Source organism: Diaphorina citri, unplaced genomic scaffold, assembly GCF_000475195.1.
Source record: "Diaphorina citri unplaced genomic scaffold, Diaci psyllid genome assembly version 1.1 scaffold73, whole genome shotgun sequence".
NCBI classification, from domain to species: Eukaryota; Metazoa; Arthropoda; class Insecta; order Hemiptera; family Psyllidae; genus Diaphorina; species Diaphorina citri.
The window spans coordinates 353,675-372,700 of NW_007377510.1; the positions used below are offsets into that span (position 1 = coordinate 353,675).

The 19,026-nt window shown below is 36.1% G+C and overlaps 2 protein-coding genes across 2 annotated transcripts in view; both read left to right on the forward strand.

Moving 5' to 3' along the window:
* Window positions 1–8,402: 8,402 nt before the first annotated feature.
* Window positions 8,403–11,216, forward strand: LOC103521173. Its single transcript, XM_017448795.1, has 5 exons — window positions 8,403–8,414; window positions 9,330–9,362; window positions 10,199–10,368; window positions 10,836–10,931; window positions 11,051–11,216. The coding sequence occupies exons 1-5, from the start codon at window positions 8,403–8,405 to the stop codon at window positions 11,214–11,216; spliced, it is 477 nt and encodes a 158-aa protein (XP_017304284.1).
* A 4,093-nt stretch (window positions 11,217–15,309) lies between these two features.
* The window catches only part of LOC103521202 (pyrokinin-1 receptor-like), a 164,828-nt gene continuing 161,111 nt past the window's right edge, over window positions 15,310–19,026 (forward strand). Inside the window, exon 1 of the mRNA XM_026832068.1 lies at window positions 15,310–15,412. The gene's annotated coding sequence lies outside the window, so the exon portion shown is untranslated. The remainder of the gene's footprint in view (window positions 15,413–19,026) is intronic.

The window sequence follows — 19,026 nt, forward strand, 5'->3', positions numbered from 1 at the left end:
TGGGATCTTTCGTTAATTGGGTACAAAAGATACCTACTGTACATTTTTCCCCGAAGTACTCTGTAGGGGCGTTCAAACTTAGGTTCCTACCTAATGTCCAGGGGTGGATCCTCTTCAAGTTAGAGACCCTGCCTCGGTAGTGAAGACTCTTGTCTGGTAATCAGGAGGGCGTGGATTCAATCACAGCCGAGTTACGGTATTCAAGCCTGTTCGAGAATATGACCAGATTACAGCTGGGCTCTTCAGTCCTATTCATGGCTCTATGGTCGGGCCTTAAGGCCAAACCAATGCGAAGGAAGGTAAAAAATAAAGAGAAAAAATTCTCTTCATCGCCTCAATCCTCATTGAGCCGAAATAGCTGGCCTAGTCGGGGTTGTGTTTTTTGGACCTTTTAGGTCACTTGGAAGCTATTCACTATGAAAACTCATTTTGGTTGTAATGTCTCTCTTACCTTAATATTTTACCTTTGGATGACGCTCTAGTTATTAAAATTTTACACGTTTTGTTCAAAATAATATACGAGTAAATACCCAGGAGTGATTGATGGAGTGTCACTGGAAACCACCATTTCATTAAACCATCTCTCTCTCTTCTTCCCTGCTCTCTCCCTCTCTTCCCTCTTCCTTATCTCTCTCTCCCCCAATCCTTCTTTGCCTCCTCTCCATCTGTCTCTCTTCTCTTTTTTCTCTCCTCTCTCTCCTTCCCTTCCTTTTTTCTCCTCTCCCTCTGTTCTCTTTTTCTCCTTCTCTTCGTCTTCCTTTCCTCCCTATTTCACCCTTCCCTTCTTCTGTGCCTCTCCTTCAATTCCTTCTCCCCTTCAACTGTCTTTTCTATAGATCTTATGATTGATGGAGTGTCACTGGGAACCACCATTTCATTAAACCATCTCTCTTCTTCCCTGCTCTCTCCCTCTCTTCCCTCTTCCTTATCTCTCTCTCCCCCAATCCTTCTTTGCCTCCTCTCCATCTTTCTCTCTTCTCTTTTTTCTCTCCTCTCTCTCCTTCCCTTCCTTTTTTCTCCTCTCCCTCTGTTCTCTCTTTCTCCTTCTCTTCGCCTTCCTTTCCTCCCTATTTCACCCTTCCCTTCTTCTGTGCCTCTCCTTCAATTCCTTCTCCCCTTCAACTGTCTTTTCTATAGATCTTCTCTTTCTTCTTCTTTTTTTTTGCCTCTTTTTTTCTCTCTTCCTCCCTCCCTTTTTGCCCGCTGAACATCATTCCTCTATGAATATCTTTCTCCTTTTAGGCATCTATCTTGCTGCTCATCTATTTTTTCTTGTTTTTCTCCCTCTTTCTATTTTTTGCCTTCTGTACAGTTGTAGGTACATTTCGTTTTGTTTTCACTGTAGGGATACACGTGCTTGTTTTTCTATCCTCCCTTTATTATTACAATAGTAATAAAAAGGTATAAGGGACGGACTATTGTATTCGCTTCGGTGTCTGTCACTCGCTCGCTCGGTCCTCTTTCTTCTTTTTTTGCCTCTTTTTTCTCTCTCATCTCTCTCCCTCCCTCCCTTTTTGCCCGCTGAACATCATTCCTCTATGAATATCTTTCTCCTTTTAGGCATCTATCTTGCTGCTCATCTATTTTTTCTTGTTTTTCTCCCTCTTTCTATTTTTTGCCTTCTGTACAGTTGTAGGTACATTTCGTTTTGTTTTCACTGTAGGGATACACGTGCTTGTTTTTCTATCCTCTTGTTCGATGGAGACGTTCACTGAAGTTTTCTTTACTCAAACGAAGGTCGAACGAAATCTAGTTATTGTTCAAAGAAACTGCAATTTTCTTTGCGGTTCCTTCGAATTTGATTTGCAGTAAACATTAGTTTACAGGAGTTTTCTTCGAAGAAGGCCTTCTCTCTCTCTCTTCCTCCTAGTTCTCATGTATACATTTTCTTCTTTTTCTTCGCCTTTTCCCGTGTTCAGTCGGCGTTTTTCGTCAGCCTCTCAATCACCCCTAGCTAGGGTGATTACTTCGATCTGGCATTTGGTTTCGGCTACAAAATTTTTACGAGTGGATACCCTTCGCACTCAACCTTTGCTAATTCTTTAGCAAGGGAAATTTCAGGCTGGTATACTCCCTGTTTAAAGTTCCCCAGCCAGGCTTTCTTATGTCTACCCATATGTCTTATAAAAGTCACTCAAATGCCGCTGAAGTGAGTCTAGTGAAACTATAACAGCAGAAGGTCATTAGGCCATTAGGTCAGAGTGTGGGATCCACTTCAAAACCCAAGAGTCAAGAAAACCATGACTCATTCGAAAGTTCCTTACATCATTCAAAACTTCCTAATGTGAAACAGCTGAAACACCAACCTTGTCTAAAACTATGACCTAATGTGCACGCCAGAAGAAAATTTCGCAAGAAAAAATCAAAAGGGAGAAAAGAAAAGTGTGTGAACACAACACAGAGTCTGAAGTTCCCACTTGAAGTACAGTCTGCGAGGAAAGTATTGTACAAACAAATATTTCTGACCCTAAAATCTGAGACGTATCTACATATTTTTGCCTCTTTTTTTCTCTCTCGTCTCTCTCCCTCCCTCCCTTTTTGCCCGCTGAACATCATTCCTCTATGAATATCTTTCTCCTTTTAGGCATCTATCTTGCTGCTCATCATATCAGGCAGACCTGACAGACGGACCTTTTCAGCTGTACCTGTCAAATGTCACATAGACCTAATAGACAGACCTTTTCAGTTGTAGGTACCTGTATAGCTGATAGTGCATGTGCTTATCCTTTTCAGCGGTCTAGCTGATAGTGTGTGTGCTCATTAGGTATCATTTGGACCTGATCAGGTGTATCTGTCAGGTCTACCTGATAGTGAGTGGCTGGTCTTGGGACTACCATTCACTATCAGGAGCACCCGTTCAGGAGCATCCACAAAATACCTTGGGGCAGAATGGACCTTGGGGAACCATTCTCCCATTAGGGTATAGGGTACCATTCTGCCCCAGACGGTATAAACCATTTTGCCCCAAAGCGTCAGGCATTGTATCAATCACTCGTGAAATTGCATCAAGCACTCGTGAAATCGAAAAAACCTCCGTACTCTTCGAAAACAAAAGATAAAAGATCAAAACAAAGATAACACTTGCAGGAATAGTTCCTAGTCCATCCAAGAGAGCTCAGCACTTCCTAGCTCCTAAAAAGGGCGTTTTGCCCCGATGTACCGTTTTGCCCAGTGTTCCCCTACTGACATTAGACTAATCAATTTTATGTAAGACCATCCGTTCAAGAGGTGTCACGAAACAGACAAACAAATTCGGACGACGAAATCTCGTCAAATAATAAATACCTAGAACTCTGTTTATTATTTCACGTTTTATCTCATTTCAGCTTCAAACTAAGATTCAATCAACTTAATCAACTTTGAGCCTACAGCCTATAGATTCCTAGAAGACGAATATGTTCCGAGATTGGTGACTTCTTCATCAAGCAAAAATATCCCCATATTAAAGCATTCATGTGGATTACTCGGAAGCAGGCCATGGAAAAGGCGCTCCGGATGGTATAGGAGGTGTATGCAAAAGAACGGCTGATCGAATTGTCGGGGAAGGCAAGGACCAAGGACATCACCACATCACAGATGTTGATGAACGTGTTGCAATAAAATGTAAAAGGAGTAAATTTTTTTGGGGGGCAGAAAGTGGTGGGCGTGAAGAAGAGCATGGGGCAGAAAGTGGTGGGTTTGAAGAAGAACATGGGGCAGAAAGTGGTGGGTTTGAAGAAGAACATGGGGCAGAAAATGGTGGGCGTGAAGAAGAGCATGGGGCAGAAAGTGGTGGGTTTGAAGAAGAACATGGGGCAGAAAGTGGTGGGCGTGAAGAAGAACATACTTTTTACAGAGCCCTTTCGTTTGTAACGGAAAAATATTTCCGTCAGACTCGTGTCTGAATTTGTCCTCGCAAAGTCTTGCGTATTGTTATTTTCGCATTTACGATCAGCAACGAGTTTTTTTCGTATTTTTTACGTAAATTTGAAGATTTTCTAAAAATGTTGAAATTTACATCTTCTTTTTAGTAAGTAGGTAGATAATTAATAATCCAAATTAATTGTAGGCGTACAAGAGTGGTCCTTCTGCTATGGAAACTGTGGTAAGAACCATGTGATCTGGACAAGTTACGCCTAAGTGTGATTTAGGTAGGTAATCTCCAAGTAACCAAGTTACTCGAAAGTTCTATCTATTTTGTCTGTCCAAGTGTCCAATTATTGTTCCTTCATATCTGTCGAATGGTTTGTCCGAATGAAATTTGGTAAACTAAGTAAAAATGGGAAAAACATGTTCAACACAGAAAGAAATTCCCTGATTAATTAGGTGGGCCCCGTAGATGACCTTTTTAGAGTGAGTTTGAGGATTTTACTGAAATACTCGTAGTATTATTGATCTACTATGTAGTTAGAACTCTTGAAAGAAGAGTATAACCTTCATTTTGGTTATGGGTTTATCGTCCATCCTAATCAAGATTATTTGCGGTAATTGATTTCATTAAAATGAATTTGTTGAAAATCGCGTCAACGCGCCGGGCCATCTTGTAAGCGACCAAAATAATTAGTTTTAAAAGTACCTTATCTACTCCACTTATGATAATTTATAATCCACCATTATTTAATTTTATACCTATTCGTGATTAGTTTATTGATGAACAAATGGGAACAGTCCAGACACTTATTCCTGTATTAGAAGCTTTGCAATAACTCTACGTCCTTCCTAATCATTTTCCTATATTTTTTGTGCTAAAAATAATTATTTACCGTTCGAATTCCGAGTATTTCTTGTGCTTTTTACGAGGTTATGGATTCGTACTAAATACCGCGTCATTAACTCTGGATTCGTTATATTTAGCGTCAATAGCATTGGATTTGTTATATTTAGCGTCATGAACAATGGATTCGTTAGGTATCACATCATGAACACTGGATTCGTTATAAATATAGCTTCATGAACTATGGATTTGTTATATTGCCGTCATTAGCAATGGATTCGTTATAATTATGTATTTCGTCATGAATCCTAGATTCGTTATATCACCTCCACATCTCTGAAAGAGGTAAGTTAGCGTCTCCACTACAAAATAATCGCTAGTATTTTTACATGAAAAATTCCCCCTCTTTCTCTCTCCCTCATCTCATTCATTTCCTTTCTTTTTTTCATTTCTGGCTCCTTTTATTTTTCTCTTCTTTTTTTCAATTCTTTCCACTTATTTCAATTTTTGTTCTATTTAGTTTTTCTCCTCCCTCCCCCTCTTGGTTTTTCATAGTGGAAAATTAACACCTCCACTAATAATACAAATCTACCTCTAGCTTACCTAGGTACATTGAAATTTATTCTTCTTTTCTTTGCTCTCATCCTTCTTTTTTCTTTCATTGAATCATTTAAACTTAGTTACAATTTATTATTTTAGAATTTGTTTCTTTTCAAAGTTCAAAATAGGTATTTTCTAGAAAGTCTAGAAACTGAAAGAACACTTTGAAACGAACCCAATTCATGTATGTATCTAGGTATTTAGAAGTAGATTTTTTTTTCTTATTTACACAGTTGATTTTCAAACTTTAATACTTGTACTTGTTACTAAAGAATCTTTATGTCCTACAGTACCTGTATTTGTAGGTATATACGTATATAGACATGTAAATTAATATCATATATCTATTATACACGAGTAGGTATCTAATGTGGAAAATATTATATCCACTGAAAAAAAAAACCTGTAGAAATGTGGACTCTCGCTTTTGACAGTTGATTTATCTTCTGCCAGACCTTTGTGACAGAACGGAAAGTCAATTTATTTATTTGCCTACATGTGTGTGGAAGGCTACAGGAAAATCAGGAGTTTTTTTTACAGTTATTATTATTATTCCAGATTTATTTCATTTTTATTCCAGATTTATAGACTAGACTCGATATTCTTGTGTTCAGGAATTTGTATTTCATTTTTCTTTTATGTTCACTGTTCATTGGAAATTGAACATTATTTCATTTTTCTATCGCAGTAAAGTTGCGAAAAACATAAAAATCTTCTAACTTGGTTTTTACATATTTTTTGTTCAAGTGTATGTCGTCTGAGCACACAAGTAAAATATATTAGAGTCACAATTTTTACAACATGCTAGATAGATATTGGAGGTACTAGGTACCTAAGTCCACATCAGGAGTCAGAGTATCTACCCCTATACTGTGGCGTACAATAGGTAGGTACCTAATGCCTAGCATCGATTGCCATTGCAATGGTTTGCACGTAGAATAGGTATACGCAGTAGGTACAAGGTACATACCTAAGATAACTTTGATTAATACCTGGGAGAAGAAGAAGAACAAGAAGAAGAAGAAGAAGAAGAATACCTAAGTCACATCAGGAGTCAGAGTATCTACCTCTATACTGTGGCGTACAATAGGTACCTAATGCCTAGCATCGATTGCCATTGCAATGGTTTGCACGTAGAATATGTACGCAGTAGGTACTAGTACTAGGAACATAGCTATGATAACTTTGATTAATACCTGGGAGGGCAATACTTCTAAATTATTAATCTAAGTAATAAGTAACTACAGGATGTCCCCTCTTGTTCGATGGAGACGTTCAGAAGTTTTCTTTACTCCAACGAAGGTCGAAGGAAATCTAGTTATTGGTCAAAGAAACTGCAATTTTCTTTGCGGTTCCTTCGAATTTGATTTGCAGTAAACATTAGTTTACAGGAGTTTTCTTCGGAGAAGGCCTTCTCTCTCTCTCTCTATCTCTCTCTCTCTCTCTCTCTCTCTCTCTCTCTCTCTCTCTTAGTTCTGATGTCTACCTACGAGTATACCTACGTCTTATAGAAGCCACTCAAAGACCGCCAAAGTGAGTCTAGTGAAACATAACCTATTACGTAACTATAACAGCAGAAGGTCATTAGGCCATTAGGTCAGAGTGTGGGAGACACTTCAAAACCCAAGAGTCAAGAAAACCATGACTCATTCAAAATTTTCTTACAGTAGAAACACCAACCTTGTCTAAAACTATGACCTAATGTGCACACCACAAGAAAAAATCAAAAGGGAGAAAAGAAAAGTGTGTGAACACAACACAGAGTCTGAAGTTCCAACTTGAAGTACAGTCTGCGAGAAAAGTATTGTACAAACAAATATTTCTGACCCTAAAATCAAAAGAGGTCAATAATGAGTAATGACAGTTCATGAAATAAAAGAAAAAGGTAATTTTTCGTGGCCTAGGTATATATTTTTCTGAGATTACTTTCTTGAGATTCGAATTTGAACCCTACTATCCGGGTTACTCATCCAATTCCCGGTAAGACACGGTTTAGCCCTTAAGCTTCCAACAGACAAAATTATGACTTTTTTGTCACCAAAATATCGGGATGTATCCAAACTTTTCCCTCGTGGTATACCGTTGAAAGTTGAGGGTCGTAATGTATTTTCCGCCTGCTTATTCTTGAAGTGGCGTTTTCTCACTTAATGGGTGGCAATTTAGTTCACAAGTGTTTGTAAACGAACGAAACCTTTTAAAAAGAATCAAAGGGCAAAAAAAAAAAAAAAAACGTTCCATGCAACATTATTAGTATTTTTATTTCTACGCATTCTGTTATTTCATCACGTTTTTTTAATCTTTGATTTTTGGGAAATGAAAATAATTTCCATGGTAGGTACTACTCGTATTTAAATTTGAATTGAATTTAACACCCTCTTCAACCACTTGTGATTTTCAATTTTAAATTTTTGAAAAACCTAATCATCTACCCTAGGTATTTGAAAAATTTGGCGAAAAGCTACTTGATTGAAGACTCGGTAACTTTGTGAAGGTCCATTTTGACTATTGGGTTGTATATAAAACGAATTAACTACTTCACTTTTTGTTAAAGGGTAGAGCTATTTTCTCCTCCGCCAACCTGAGTGGAGTTGAGAAAAGCCAGCAGAAGCTGATTGCCAGAATGTGAAAGGTACGAGTATATACCAAACTTCAGTGATCTATTGGGAACTGATGCTGCATTCAAAGTACTGTCGTTTCTTGCTGACTAGGTATCAAAATAGTGGAAAGACCCATGTATTAGGCATGTACCTATCTAGGGTGTTCTAAGAATTTCATTATTTTAGAGTTTGATAAAGGCCTCAACTTTGCTAAGAAAATTACAAATATGCCGAGGACTTGCGCTTCAAAATTACTTTTTACAGAGCCCTTTCGTTTGTAACGGGAAAATAATTCACGGAAAAATATTTCCATCAGACTCGTGTCTGAATTGTCCTCGCAAAGTCTTGCGTATTGATATTTTCGCATTTACGATCAGCAACGAGTTTTTTCGTATTTTTTACGTAAATTTGAAGATTTTCTAAATATGTTGAAATTTACATCTTCTTTTTAGTAAGTAGGTAGATAATTAATAATCCCAAAATTGTAGGCGTACAAGAGTGGTCCTTCTGCTATGGAAACTGTGGTAAGAACCATGTGATCTGGACAAGTTACGCCTAAGTGTGATTTAGGTAGGTAATCTCCAAGTAACCAAGTTACTCGAAAGTTCTATCTGTTTTGTCTGTCCAAGTGTCCAATTATTGTTCCTTCATCTCTGTCGAATGGTTTGTCCGAATGATTTTTGGTAAACTGAGTAAATGGGAAAAACATGTTCAACACAGAAAGAAATTCCCTGATTAATTAGGTAAGCCCCGTAGATGACCTTTTTAGAGTGAGTTTGAGGATTTTACTGAAATACTCGTAGTATTATTGATCTACTATGTAGTTGGAACTCTTGAAAGAAGAGTATAACCTTCATTTTGGTTATGGGTTTATCGTCCATCCTAATCAAGATTATTTGCGGTAATTGATTTCATTAAAATGAATTTGTTGAAAATCGCGTCACCTCGCCGGGCCATCTTGTAAGCGACCAAAATAATTAGTTTTAAAAGTACCTTATCTACTCCACTTATGATAATTTATAATCCACCATTATTTAATTTTATATTCGTGATTAGTTTATTGATGAACAAATGGGAACAGTCCAGACACTTATTCCTGTATTAGAAGCTTTGCAATAACTCTACGTCCTTCCTAATCATTTTCCTATATTTTTTGTGCTAAAAATAATTATTTACCGTTCGAATTCCGAGTATTTCTTGTGCTTTTTACGAGGTTATGGATTCGTACTAAATACCGCGTCATTAACTCTGGATTCGTTATATTTAGCGTCAATAGCATTGGATTTGTTATATTTAGCGTCATGAACAATGGATTCGTTAGGTATCACATCATGAACACTGGATTCGTTATAAATATAGCTTCATGAACTATGGATTTGTTATATTGCCGTCATTAGCAATGGATTCGTTATAATTATGTATTTCGTCATGAATCCTAGATTCGTTATATCACCTCCACATCTCTGAAAGAGGTAAGTTAGCGTCTCCACTACAAAATAATCGCTAGTATTTTTACATGAAAAATTCCCCCTCTTTCTCTCTCCCTCATCTCATTCATTTCCTTTCTTTTTTTCATTTCTGGCTCCTTTTATTTTTCTCTTCTTTTTTTCAATTCTTTCCACTTATTTCAATTTTTGTTCTATTTAGTTTTTCTCCTCCCTCCCCCTCTTGGTTTTTCATAGTGGAAAATTAACATCTCCACTAATAATACAAATCTACCTCTACCTTACCTATATTGAAATTTATTCTTCTTTTCTTTGCTCTCATCCTTCTTTTTTCTTTCATTGAATCATTTAAACTTAGTTACAATTTATTATTTTAGCTAATAATACAAATATACCTCTACCTTACCTACATTGAAATTTCCTCTTCTTTTCTTTGCTCTCATCCTTTTTTCTTTCATTGAATCATTTAAACTTAGTTACAATTATTTTAGAATTTGTTTCTTTTCAAAGTTCAAAATAGGTATTTTCTAGAAAGTCTAGAAACTGAAAGAACACTTTGAAACGAACCCAATTCATGTATGTATCTAGGTATTTAGAAGTATAGATTTTTATTTATTTATTTATTTTTTTTACTTTATATTTTTTATTTACTCAGTTAATTTTCAAACTTTAATACTTGTACTTATTACTACAGAATCTTTATGTCCTACAGTAGGTACCTGCATACATATATATGTAGGTACATACGTATAAAGACATGTAAATATCATATATCTATTATACACGAGTAGGTATCTAATGTGGAAAATATTATATCCATTGAAAAAAAAGCCTGTAGAAATGTGGACTCTCGCTTTTGACAGTTGATTTATGTTCTGCCAGACCTTTGTGACAGAACGGAAAGTCAATTTATCGCCAAGCATGCTTACAAGACAGGAATCACGTTGAAAGAAGCCGCTGTGAAACTAGGATACCTCACGGAACAAGAATATGACCAGTGGGTGAAACCAGAAAAAATGTTGGGACCCGAATAGTAAGTAGAACATTACTTTCCAATCCTCATGTTAACATTAGAGAGATAAAGAGTGTGATTAAGTATTCAGAAGGAAATATGTTGCCACACATGAAGATGTGCAATTTGAATAAAATATTTCGAGATGAGACTCGAAAATTTTGACACATGTCAGTCATGTTGTCACGGTGTTTTAACATCAGTGATTAATGGAAATCAAAGGCACTTTGCATTCGTTTAAGGAATAAAATATTTCGAGACGAGACTTGAAAATTTTGACACATGTCAGTCATGTTGTCACGGTGTTTTAACATCAGTGATTAATGGAAATCAAAGGCACTTTGCATTCGTTTAAGCGTAATCATATTATGCTCACCTAGCTTTTTGCGAGCGTGTTCATTTTGAAGAACTCTTTCTCTTTTTAGCTATTTTTTTTTTTTTGCTTAGCCTAGTCCTATTCCGTCAATCCTGATATCCTTATGTTTCAGTCATCCCTATTTTAAACCCGACAACAACGAAACCATTTTCCACACGGAAAAGGTGATCTCTCAGCAAATTCTCGCTGCCAAAGTTCTCCCCCCTTGGTCACGATATCCTTATGTTTCAGTCATCCCTATTTCAAACCCGACAACAACGAAACCATTTTCCACACGGAAAAGGTGATCTCTCAGCAAATTCTCGCCGCCAAAGTTCTCCCCCCTTGGTCACGGCCAAGTTGTCCCCAGGCCAGATCTATCATTAGAGGCAGACCGTCTACCTTACGCTACTCAGCCAGAACTCAGTTCGTTCGGTCCTCGCAGCCCGCGAGGCCCAAACGGGATTTGGATGCCAAGATGACCCCGGTTCCCCCGAGCTATTTTACAAGGTAAGCGTGTTCTATGTGACTCCACTTCCCCCAACACCGCCAGCCTATGGTGCATTTTATTTAACACTAAACCGTAACCGAAGTTCGGTTTAGACAAGGTCACTACCTACCCTCACATGGAAGTGTGTTTATTGACGTGAGGGGCGTTAACCATTTTTCAGGTGTACGTTTCCCCTCTTGCCATACTAAACCAAGCTCTGGACTTCGGTTAACGATAGAGTCGCCATTTTCTTCTCGGTTAATGTGAACAGCTGTTTTTTTTTTTTTTTTTTTTTTAATCAACTGACTATCCCCACTGCGAGATTTTTAGTCATTAGGCCATTAGGTCAGAGTGTGGGATCCACTTCCAAACCCAAGAGTCAAGAAAACCATGACTCATTCAAAAGTTCCTTACAGCATCAGCAGAAACACCAAATATGTCTAAAACTATGACCTAATGTGCACGCCAGAAAAAATTTCGCAAGAAAAAATCAAAAGGGAGGAAAGAAAAGTGAAAACAACACAGAGTCTGAAGTTCCCACTTGAAGTACAGTGTGTGAGAAAAATAAATTGTAACATATTGAATATTTCTGACACTAAAATCTTAGAATAAGTTCATAATTATGTAGGTAAGTAGCTAGGTAGGGAAAGAGGTTAATAATGAGAGTTAATGAAACCAAAATAAAAATGGGTGGGTTGGTAATTATTTCTGTGGCCTATCTATTGTAGGTACCTACCTTTTTTATTATTACATTAATCTTGTGGTCTATCTAGTGTACCTATTATCGTCCTATCGTCTTAAAATCCGAGAGGGAAGGAGGATAGGATTTGAATTTATTTTCTGAGACTCGACTTTGGACCCTACTATCCGGGTTATTCATCTAATTCTAAGACCCGGTTTAGGCCACGGCCCTAACTGGAGCTTCCATCAGACAATAAAATGACTGTTTTGTCACCAAAATATCGAGATGTATACAAACTTTTCCCTCGTGGTATACCGTTGAAAGTTGAGGGTCGTAATGTATTTTCCGCCTGCTTGTTCTTGAAGTGGCGTTTTCTCACTAAATAGGTGGCAATTTAGTTCACAAGTGTTTGTAAACGAACGAAACCTTTTAAAAAGAATCAAAGGGCAAAAAAAAAAAGAAAAAAAAAACTCCTTCCATGCAATATTATTAGCATTCTTATTTCTACGCATTCTGTTATTTCATCACGTTTTTTTAATCTTTGATTTTTGGGAAATGAAAATAATTTCCATGGTACTACTCGTATTTAAATTTGAATTGAATTTAACACCCTCTTCAACCACTTGTGATTTTCAATTTTAAATTCTGGAAAAACCTAATCATCTACCCTATTAGGTATTTGAAAAATTTGGCGAAAAGCTACTTGATTGAAGACTCGGTAACTTTGTGAAGGTCCATTTTGACTATTGGGTTGTATATAAAACGAATTAACTACTTCACTTTTTGTTAAAGGGTAGAGCTATTCTCCTCCGCCAACCTGAATGGAGTTGGGAAAAGCCAGCCAGAATGTGAAATGTATAACAAACATCAGTGATCTATTGGGAACTGATGCTGCATTCAAAAGACTGTCGTTTCTTGCTGATTAAGTATCAAAATAGTGGAAAGACCCTATAATTAGGCATGTATCTAGGGTGTTCTAAGAATTTCATTATTTTAGGGTTTGATAAAGGCCTCAACTTTGCTATAAGAAAATTACAAATATGCCGAGGACTTGCGCTTCAAAATTACTTTTTACAGAGCCCTTTCGTTTGTAACGGGAAAATAATTCACGGAAAAATATTTCCATCAGACTCGTGTCTGAATTGTCCTCGCAAAGTCTTGCGTATTGATATTTTCGCATTTACGATCAGCAACGAGTTTTTTCGTATTTTTTACGTAAATTTGAAGATTTTCTAAATATGTTGAAATTTACATCTTCTTTTTAGTAAGTAGGTAGATAATTAATAATCCCAAAATTGTAGGCGTACAAGAGTGGTCCTTCTGCTATGGAAACTGTGGTAAGAACCATGTGATCTGGACAAGTTACGCCTAAGTGTGATTTCGAGTATATACCAAACTTCAGTGATCTATTGGGAACTGATGCTGTATATTCAAAAGACTGTCATTTCTTGCTGATTAAGTATCAAAATAGTGGAAAGACCCATGTATTAGGCATGTATCTAGGGTGTTCTAAGAATTTCATTATTTTAGAGTTTGATAAAGGCCTCAACTTTGCTAAGAAAATTACAAATATGCCGAGGACTTGCGCTTCAAAATTCTTTTTACAGAGCCCTTTCGTTTGTAACGGGAAAATAATTCACGGAAAAATATTTCCATCAGACTCGTGTCTGAATTGTCCTCGCAAAGTCTTGCGTATTGATATTTTCGCATTTACGATCAGCAACGAGTTTTTTTCGTATTTTTTACGTAAATTTTAAAGATTGTCTAAAAATGTTGAAATTTACATGTTCTTTTTAGTAAGTAGGTAGATAATCCAAAAATTAATAATCCAAAAATTGTAGGCGTACAACAGTGGTCCTTTTGCTATGGAAACTGTGGTAAGAACCATGTGATCTGGACAAGTTACGCCTAAGTATGATTTAGGTAGGTAATCTCCAAGTTACTCGAAAGTTCTATCTATTTTGTCTGTCCAAGTGTCCAATTATTGTTCCTTCATCTCTGTCGAATGGTTTGTCCGAATGATTTTTGGTAAACTGAGTAAAAATGGGAAAAAATAGGAAAAACATGTTCAACACAGAAAGAAATTCCCTGATTAATTAGGTGGGCCCCGTAGATGACCTTTTTAGAGTGAGTTTGAGGATTTTCCATAGAATTCATTTGGAGAGGCCCATAATCAATCTTTTAGTCAAAAGTTCGTTTAAAGAAGAACTTCTTCAAGAGTCATTTAGTTGAAAGAAGATGAAAAGTTGATTAGACAAGCTTTAATGACTATACCCCTATTACCACAGAACTCTTGAAAGAAGAGTATAACCTTCATTTTGGTTATGGGTTTATCGTCCATCCTAATCAAGATTATTTGCGGTAATTGATTTCATTAAAATGAATTTGTTGAAAATCGCGTCACCGAATACTCGTAGTATTATTGATCTGCTATATAGTTGGAACTCTTGAAAGAAGATGGGTTTGGTTATGGGTTTATCGTCCATCCTAATCAAGATTATTTGCGGTAATTGATTTCATTAAAATGAATTTGTTGAAAATCGCGTCAACGCGCCGGGCCATCTTGTAAGCGACCAAAATAATTAGTTTTAAAAGTACCTTATCTACTCCACTTATGATAATTTATAATCCACCATTATTTAATTTTATACCTATTCGTGATTAGTTTATTGATGAACAAATGGGAACAGTCCTCGCCGGGCCATCTTGTAAGCGACCAAAATAATTAGTTTTAAAGGTACCTTATCTACTCCACTTATGATAATTTATAATCCACCATTATTTAATTTTATATTCGTGATTAGTTTATTGATGAACAAATGGGAACAGTCCAGACACTTATTCCTGTATTAGAAGCTTTGCAATAACTCTACGTCCTTCCTAATCATTTTCCTATATTTTTTGTGCTAAAAATAATTATTTACCGTTCGAATTCCGAGTATTTCTTGTGCTTTTTACGAGGTTATGGATTCGTACTAAATACCGCGTCATTAACTCTAGATTCGTTATATTTAGCGTCAATAGCATTGGATTTGTTATATTTAGCGTCATGAACAATGGATTCGTTATGTATCACATCATGAACACTGGATTCGTTATAAATATAGCTTCATGAACTATGGATTTGTTATATTGCCGTCATTAGCAATGGATTCGTTATAATTATGTATTTCGTCATGAATCCTAGATTCGTTATATCACCTCCACATCTCTGAAAGAGGTAAATTTCTTGTGCTAAGAATAATTATTTACCGTTCGAATTCCGAGTATTTCTTGTGCTTTTTACGAGGTTATGGATTCGTACTAAATATCGCGTCATTAACTCTGGATTCGTTATACCTATTTAGCGTCAAGAGCATTGGATTTGTTATACAATGAATTCGTTATGTATCACATTATGAACACTGGATTCGTTATAAATATAGCTTCATGAACTATGGATTTGTTATATTGGCGTCATTAGCAATGGATTCGTTATAATTATGTATTTCGTCATGAATCCTAGATTCGTTATATCACCTCCACATCTCTGAAAGAGGTAAGTTAGCGTCTCCACTACAAAATAATCGCTAGTATTTTTACATGAAAAATTCCCCCTCGGGGGGGGAGAGAGAGATTTAAAACATTCCACAAAATGGATAGTAATGTGTAAGTGTAGGTATACACATTTTATGGGTAGGTATTATGGCATTTCGTGAAAATGTTTCTTTAATACCGCGAATTATAAAATTATGATTTCCCATGTACCTACTCATCCCTATCAATTAAGCTAAATTACCTTGTTCGAGTATTTTGCCTTTTATAACCCTGGTGTTAGAATTAAAAGACTTCGTAGAAAATGGAAATAGTGTGTTGCCAATAATTACAGTGCTTAGAATATCGTCATTAGTGGAGATGGTAAACCAACGCTGTAGTTTTTATGGTTATTATGTGTAGTAGGTATGAAGGTACCTACATATATTTTCTTAACGACATCAGTAGTGTAGTCGTCAAGCAGGGTGCCTTTTATAACCCTGGTGTTAGAATTAAAAGACTTCGTAGAAAATGGAAATAGTGTGTTGCCAATTGCAGTGCTTAGAATATCGTCATTAGTGGAGATGGTAAACCAACGCTGCAGTTTTTATGGTTATTATGTGTAGTAGGTATGAAGGTACCTACATATATTTTCTTAACGACATCAGTAGTGTAGTCGTCAAGCAGGGTGGACTTCAGTTCTGGAGGTTGGTGGTTCGAATCTCAGTCATAATATTTATCGAGGTGCACCTTTCAAAGTGGTGAATGACATTTTCGACAAGCATTTTAGTAGGCTTAACACAGTTGAAATTCCAATTTTTACCTAATAGCCTAATACCTATTGCATGAACTTTCTCTCTCTCTCTCCCTCCCTCTGTGCAATTCTCTCATATTATCTCGTAGGTACATTTTTTTGTACCCTCGATTAAAAAATTCTGTTGAAGCCATTTAAAAATTATGTTAATAAGGGTGCACGACACCACATTGTTAAAGCTCCTAACGAAAGAAGAAGAAATTAATAATACTTAATTTAAAAAAAAAAAAAAAAAAACGCCTGCGGTTCGTAGACGTTTTTTTTCGTTTATGACGTCTGCGGTTCGTTTATGACGCCTAGGAAGGAGACAAAAAAATAATTGTGGCATAAGAAAGTCTTTAATTAAATTTGAAACAAATTAAATAGGTAGTAGCAATAAATAAATAAGAAGAAGAAGGAGGAGAAAGAAAGAAAGAAAGAAGGAAAAACATTGATGGTCGTTTGAGATTAAAATTTCCTCGCTGAACAACCGCAATGCAAAAAAAAATAAAATTTCTTCTAATAAACTAATAAAATTATAATTCGAAAATATCATCAAGTCCTCATCATTCTAATCCATCTAATATAAAAATTTAAAACCATAAAATCGTTATCATTCTAAATAAATATATGGAAATCCATATTTACAATCCAATGTCAATGTCTTTGGTCATAATCATCAGATTAGTTCTTATCCAGAAAAGCTGATTCGCCTTTTGTGTACCTCCCTCTTTGCCTACCTACCTAATACATACCTTCCTTTGTAAACTTTTGTAATAAAGTTCAAGGAGCATAGTACCTACTACTTACCTACATAGTACCCTCATACGTACATAGTAAGGAGATATTAGTGCTTTATTTAGTAGACTACCCTTTTGCTATAAGGTACGTCATAGGTAAATCTATATAGTACCCTCATACGTAGGTACATAGTAAGGAGATATTAGTGCTTTATTTAGTAGACTACCCTTTTGCTATAAGGTACGTCATAGGTAAATCTATACTAATATTATGTCGTCAAAGAGACTTTTGTGGCCACTGGCCAAGTATACAATACTTACATTAGACCTGTTCTGGAGGTCCTGGGTTCAATTCCAGCCAAAGACGATTTATTTCGGTTCTGAATTTGGAATTCTAGGTGCACTCAGCCTCTTCAGAAATACTTTATTACAGTATCAAAGGGTTTTAACACTGAGAAAGAGGAAGAAGAAGAAAAAGACGAAGACGAAGGGAAAAAAATGGAAAGTGAAAATTCTAAAGAAAAAAAAACTGTCAGAACGATAACGGACTTAGGTCTGCGTCTAGGTCAGGGATTTTCTTTCCTACATAGGTAGGTATGAAAATTGAAATCTTTCTCCATAAATAATCAGTACTGTATAAAAATTCCATGAGAATTTATGTTAAAGGTTGTTTATCAAATGGAATTATTGGTTACATTTCAATATTTTCCAAGATTTATTATACGTAGATTATGACGTAGGTATTCCAATCCCACCCACCAGCTTTCTTAAGGTTCAGACAAGAACATTTCTTTTTTTCTTTTTTTTTACATTCCAGTAAATCTAATCCTTGGCGAATCTAGGTATACGCATGTATAGGTTTCTACCTTTCACTTGTACCTTGTACCGAAAATGGAAAGTGAAAATCCTAAAAAATGTTAGAACGATAACGGACTAAAGTCTGCGTCTGGGTTAGGGATTTTCTTTCCTACATAGGTAGGTATGAAAATTGAAATCTTTCTCCATAAATAATAATGTCCGTATAAAAATTCCATGAGAATTTATGTTAAAGGTTGTTTATCAAATGGAATTATTGGTTACATTTGTCAGAACGATAACGGACCTAAGTCTGCGTCTAGGCTAGGGATTTTCTTTCCTACATAGGTAGGTATGAAAATTGAAATTTTTCTCCATAAATAATAATGTCCGTATAAAAATTCCATGAGAATTTATGTTAAAGGTTGTTTATCAAATGGAATTATTGGTTACATTTCAATATTTTCCAAGATTTATTATACGCACCTAGATTATAACGTAGGTATTCCAATCCCACCCACCAGCTTTCTTAAGGTTCAGACAAGAACATTTCTTTTTTCTTTTTTTTTTTTACATTCCAGTAAATCTAATCCTTGGCGAATCTAGGTATACGCATGTATAGGTTTCTACCTTTCACTTGTACCTTGTACCCACCTACCCACCAACCAACATAGGTACTGCTAAGTGACGTCCAGTACATTATAGAATAGAATAGAATAGCATAGCATAGCATAGCATAGAATATAACATACCTTGTTTATCCTGCTGGGATAGGACTGAAAAGTCCCTTTACCCCCGCAGTCTAACCAAGGAAGGTCTCATATGGAATAGGTATTTTATTATGTAAGTACAAGTAGGTACTTTAGAGCACTTCGAATTGCGGAGTTCTGAAACCTCAACAAAACTTGTTCCAATCCTTTTGAAGTCATATTTCAAGTTGTGTCATTTGTATATGTTATATATAGAATTCAATGAAACACACACGCTCTGCAGTTTTATTTCGACTAGATACGAATATTTTTGTTTGAAATCGTTCTGTTTTATTGATGTGCGAGAAGACAGAGGTACTGATGGGTATTTCTGACATGTGTGAAGAGTTGAAGACTGAAGACAGACGTACAAATAACAATATAGATATCTGAGACTCCAGCACCTACCTACACCCTTAGTCATAACTTTTCCTAAACGCCATTTTCATCAACGTCATCTTTTGTGGTTTAATTTAATTTACCATCAGTTAATAAATAGGTAGTTGGTCTCGCCACAATATTGCTCCTAAACCCACATTCTTCTCCTTCTCCTCCTCCTCCT

Bases quoted from the DNA above. Each gene is read 5' to 3' on its own strand.
- LOC103521173 (XM_017448795.1), top strand. The intron at 9,363-10,198 runs GTAAGTTAGCGT...CGCTTTTGACAG, and splicing joins CCTCCACATCTCTGAAAGAG to TTGATTTATGTTCTGCCAGA. The intron at 10,932-11,050 runs GTCACGATATCC...TCTCCCCCCTTG, and splicing joins GCCAAAGTTCTCCCCCCTTG to GTCACGGCCAAGTTGTCCCC.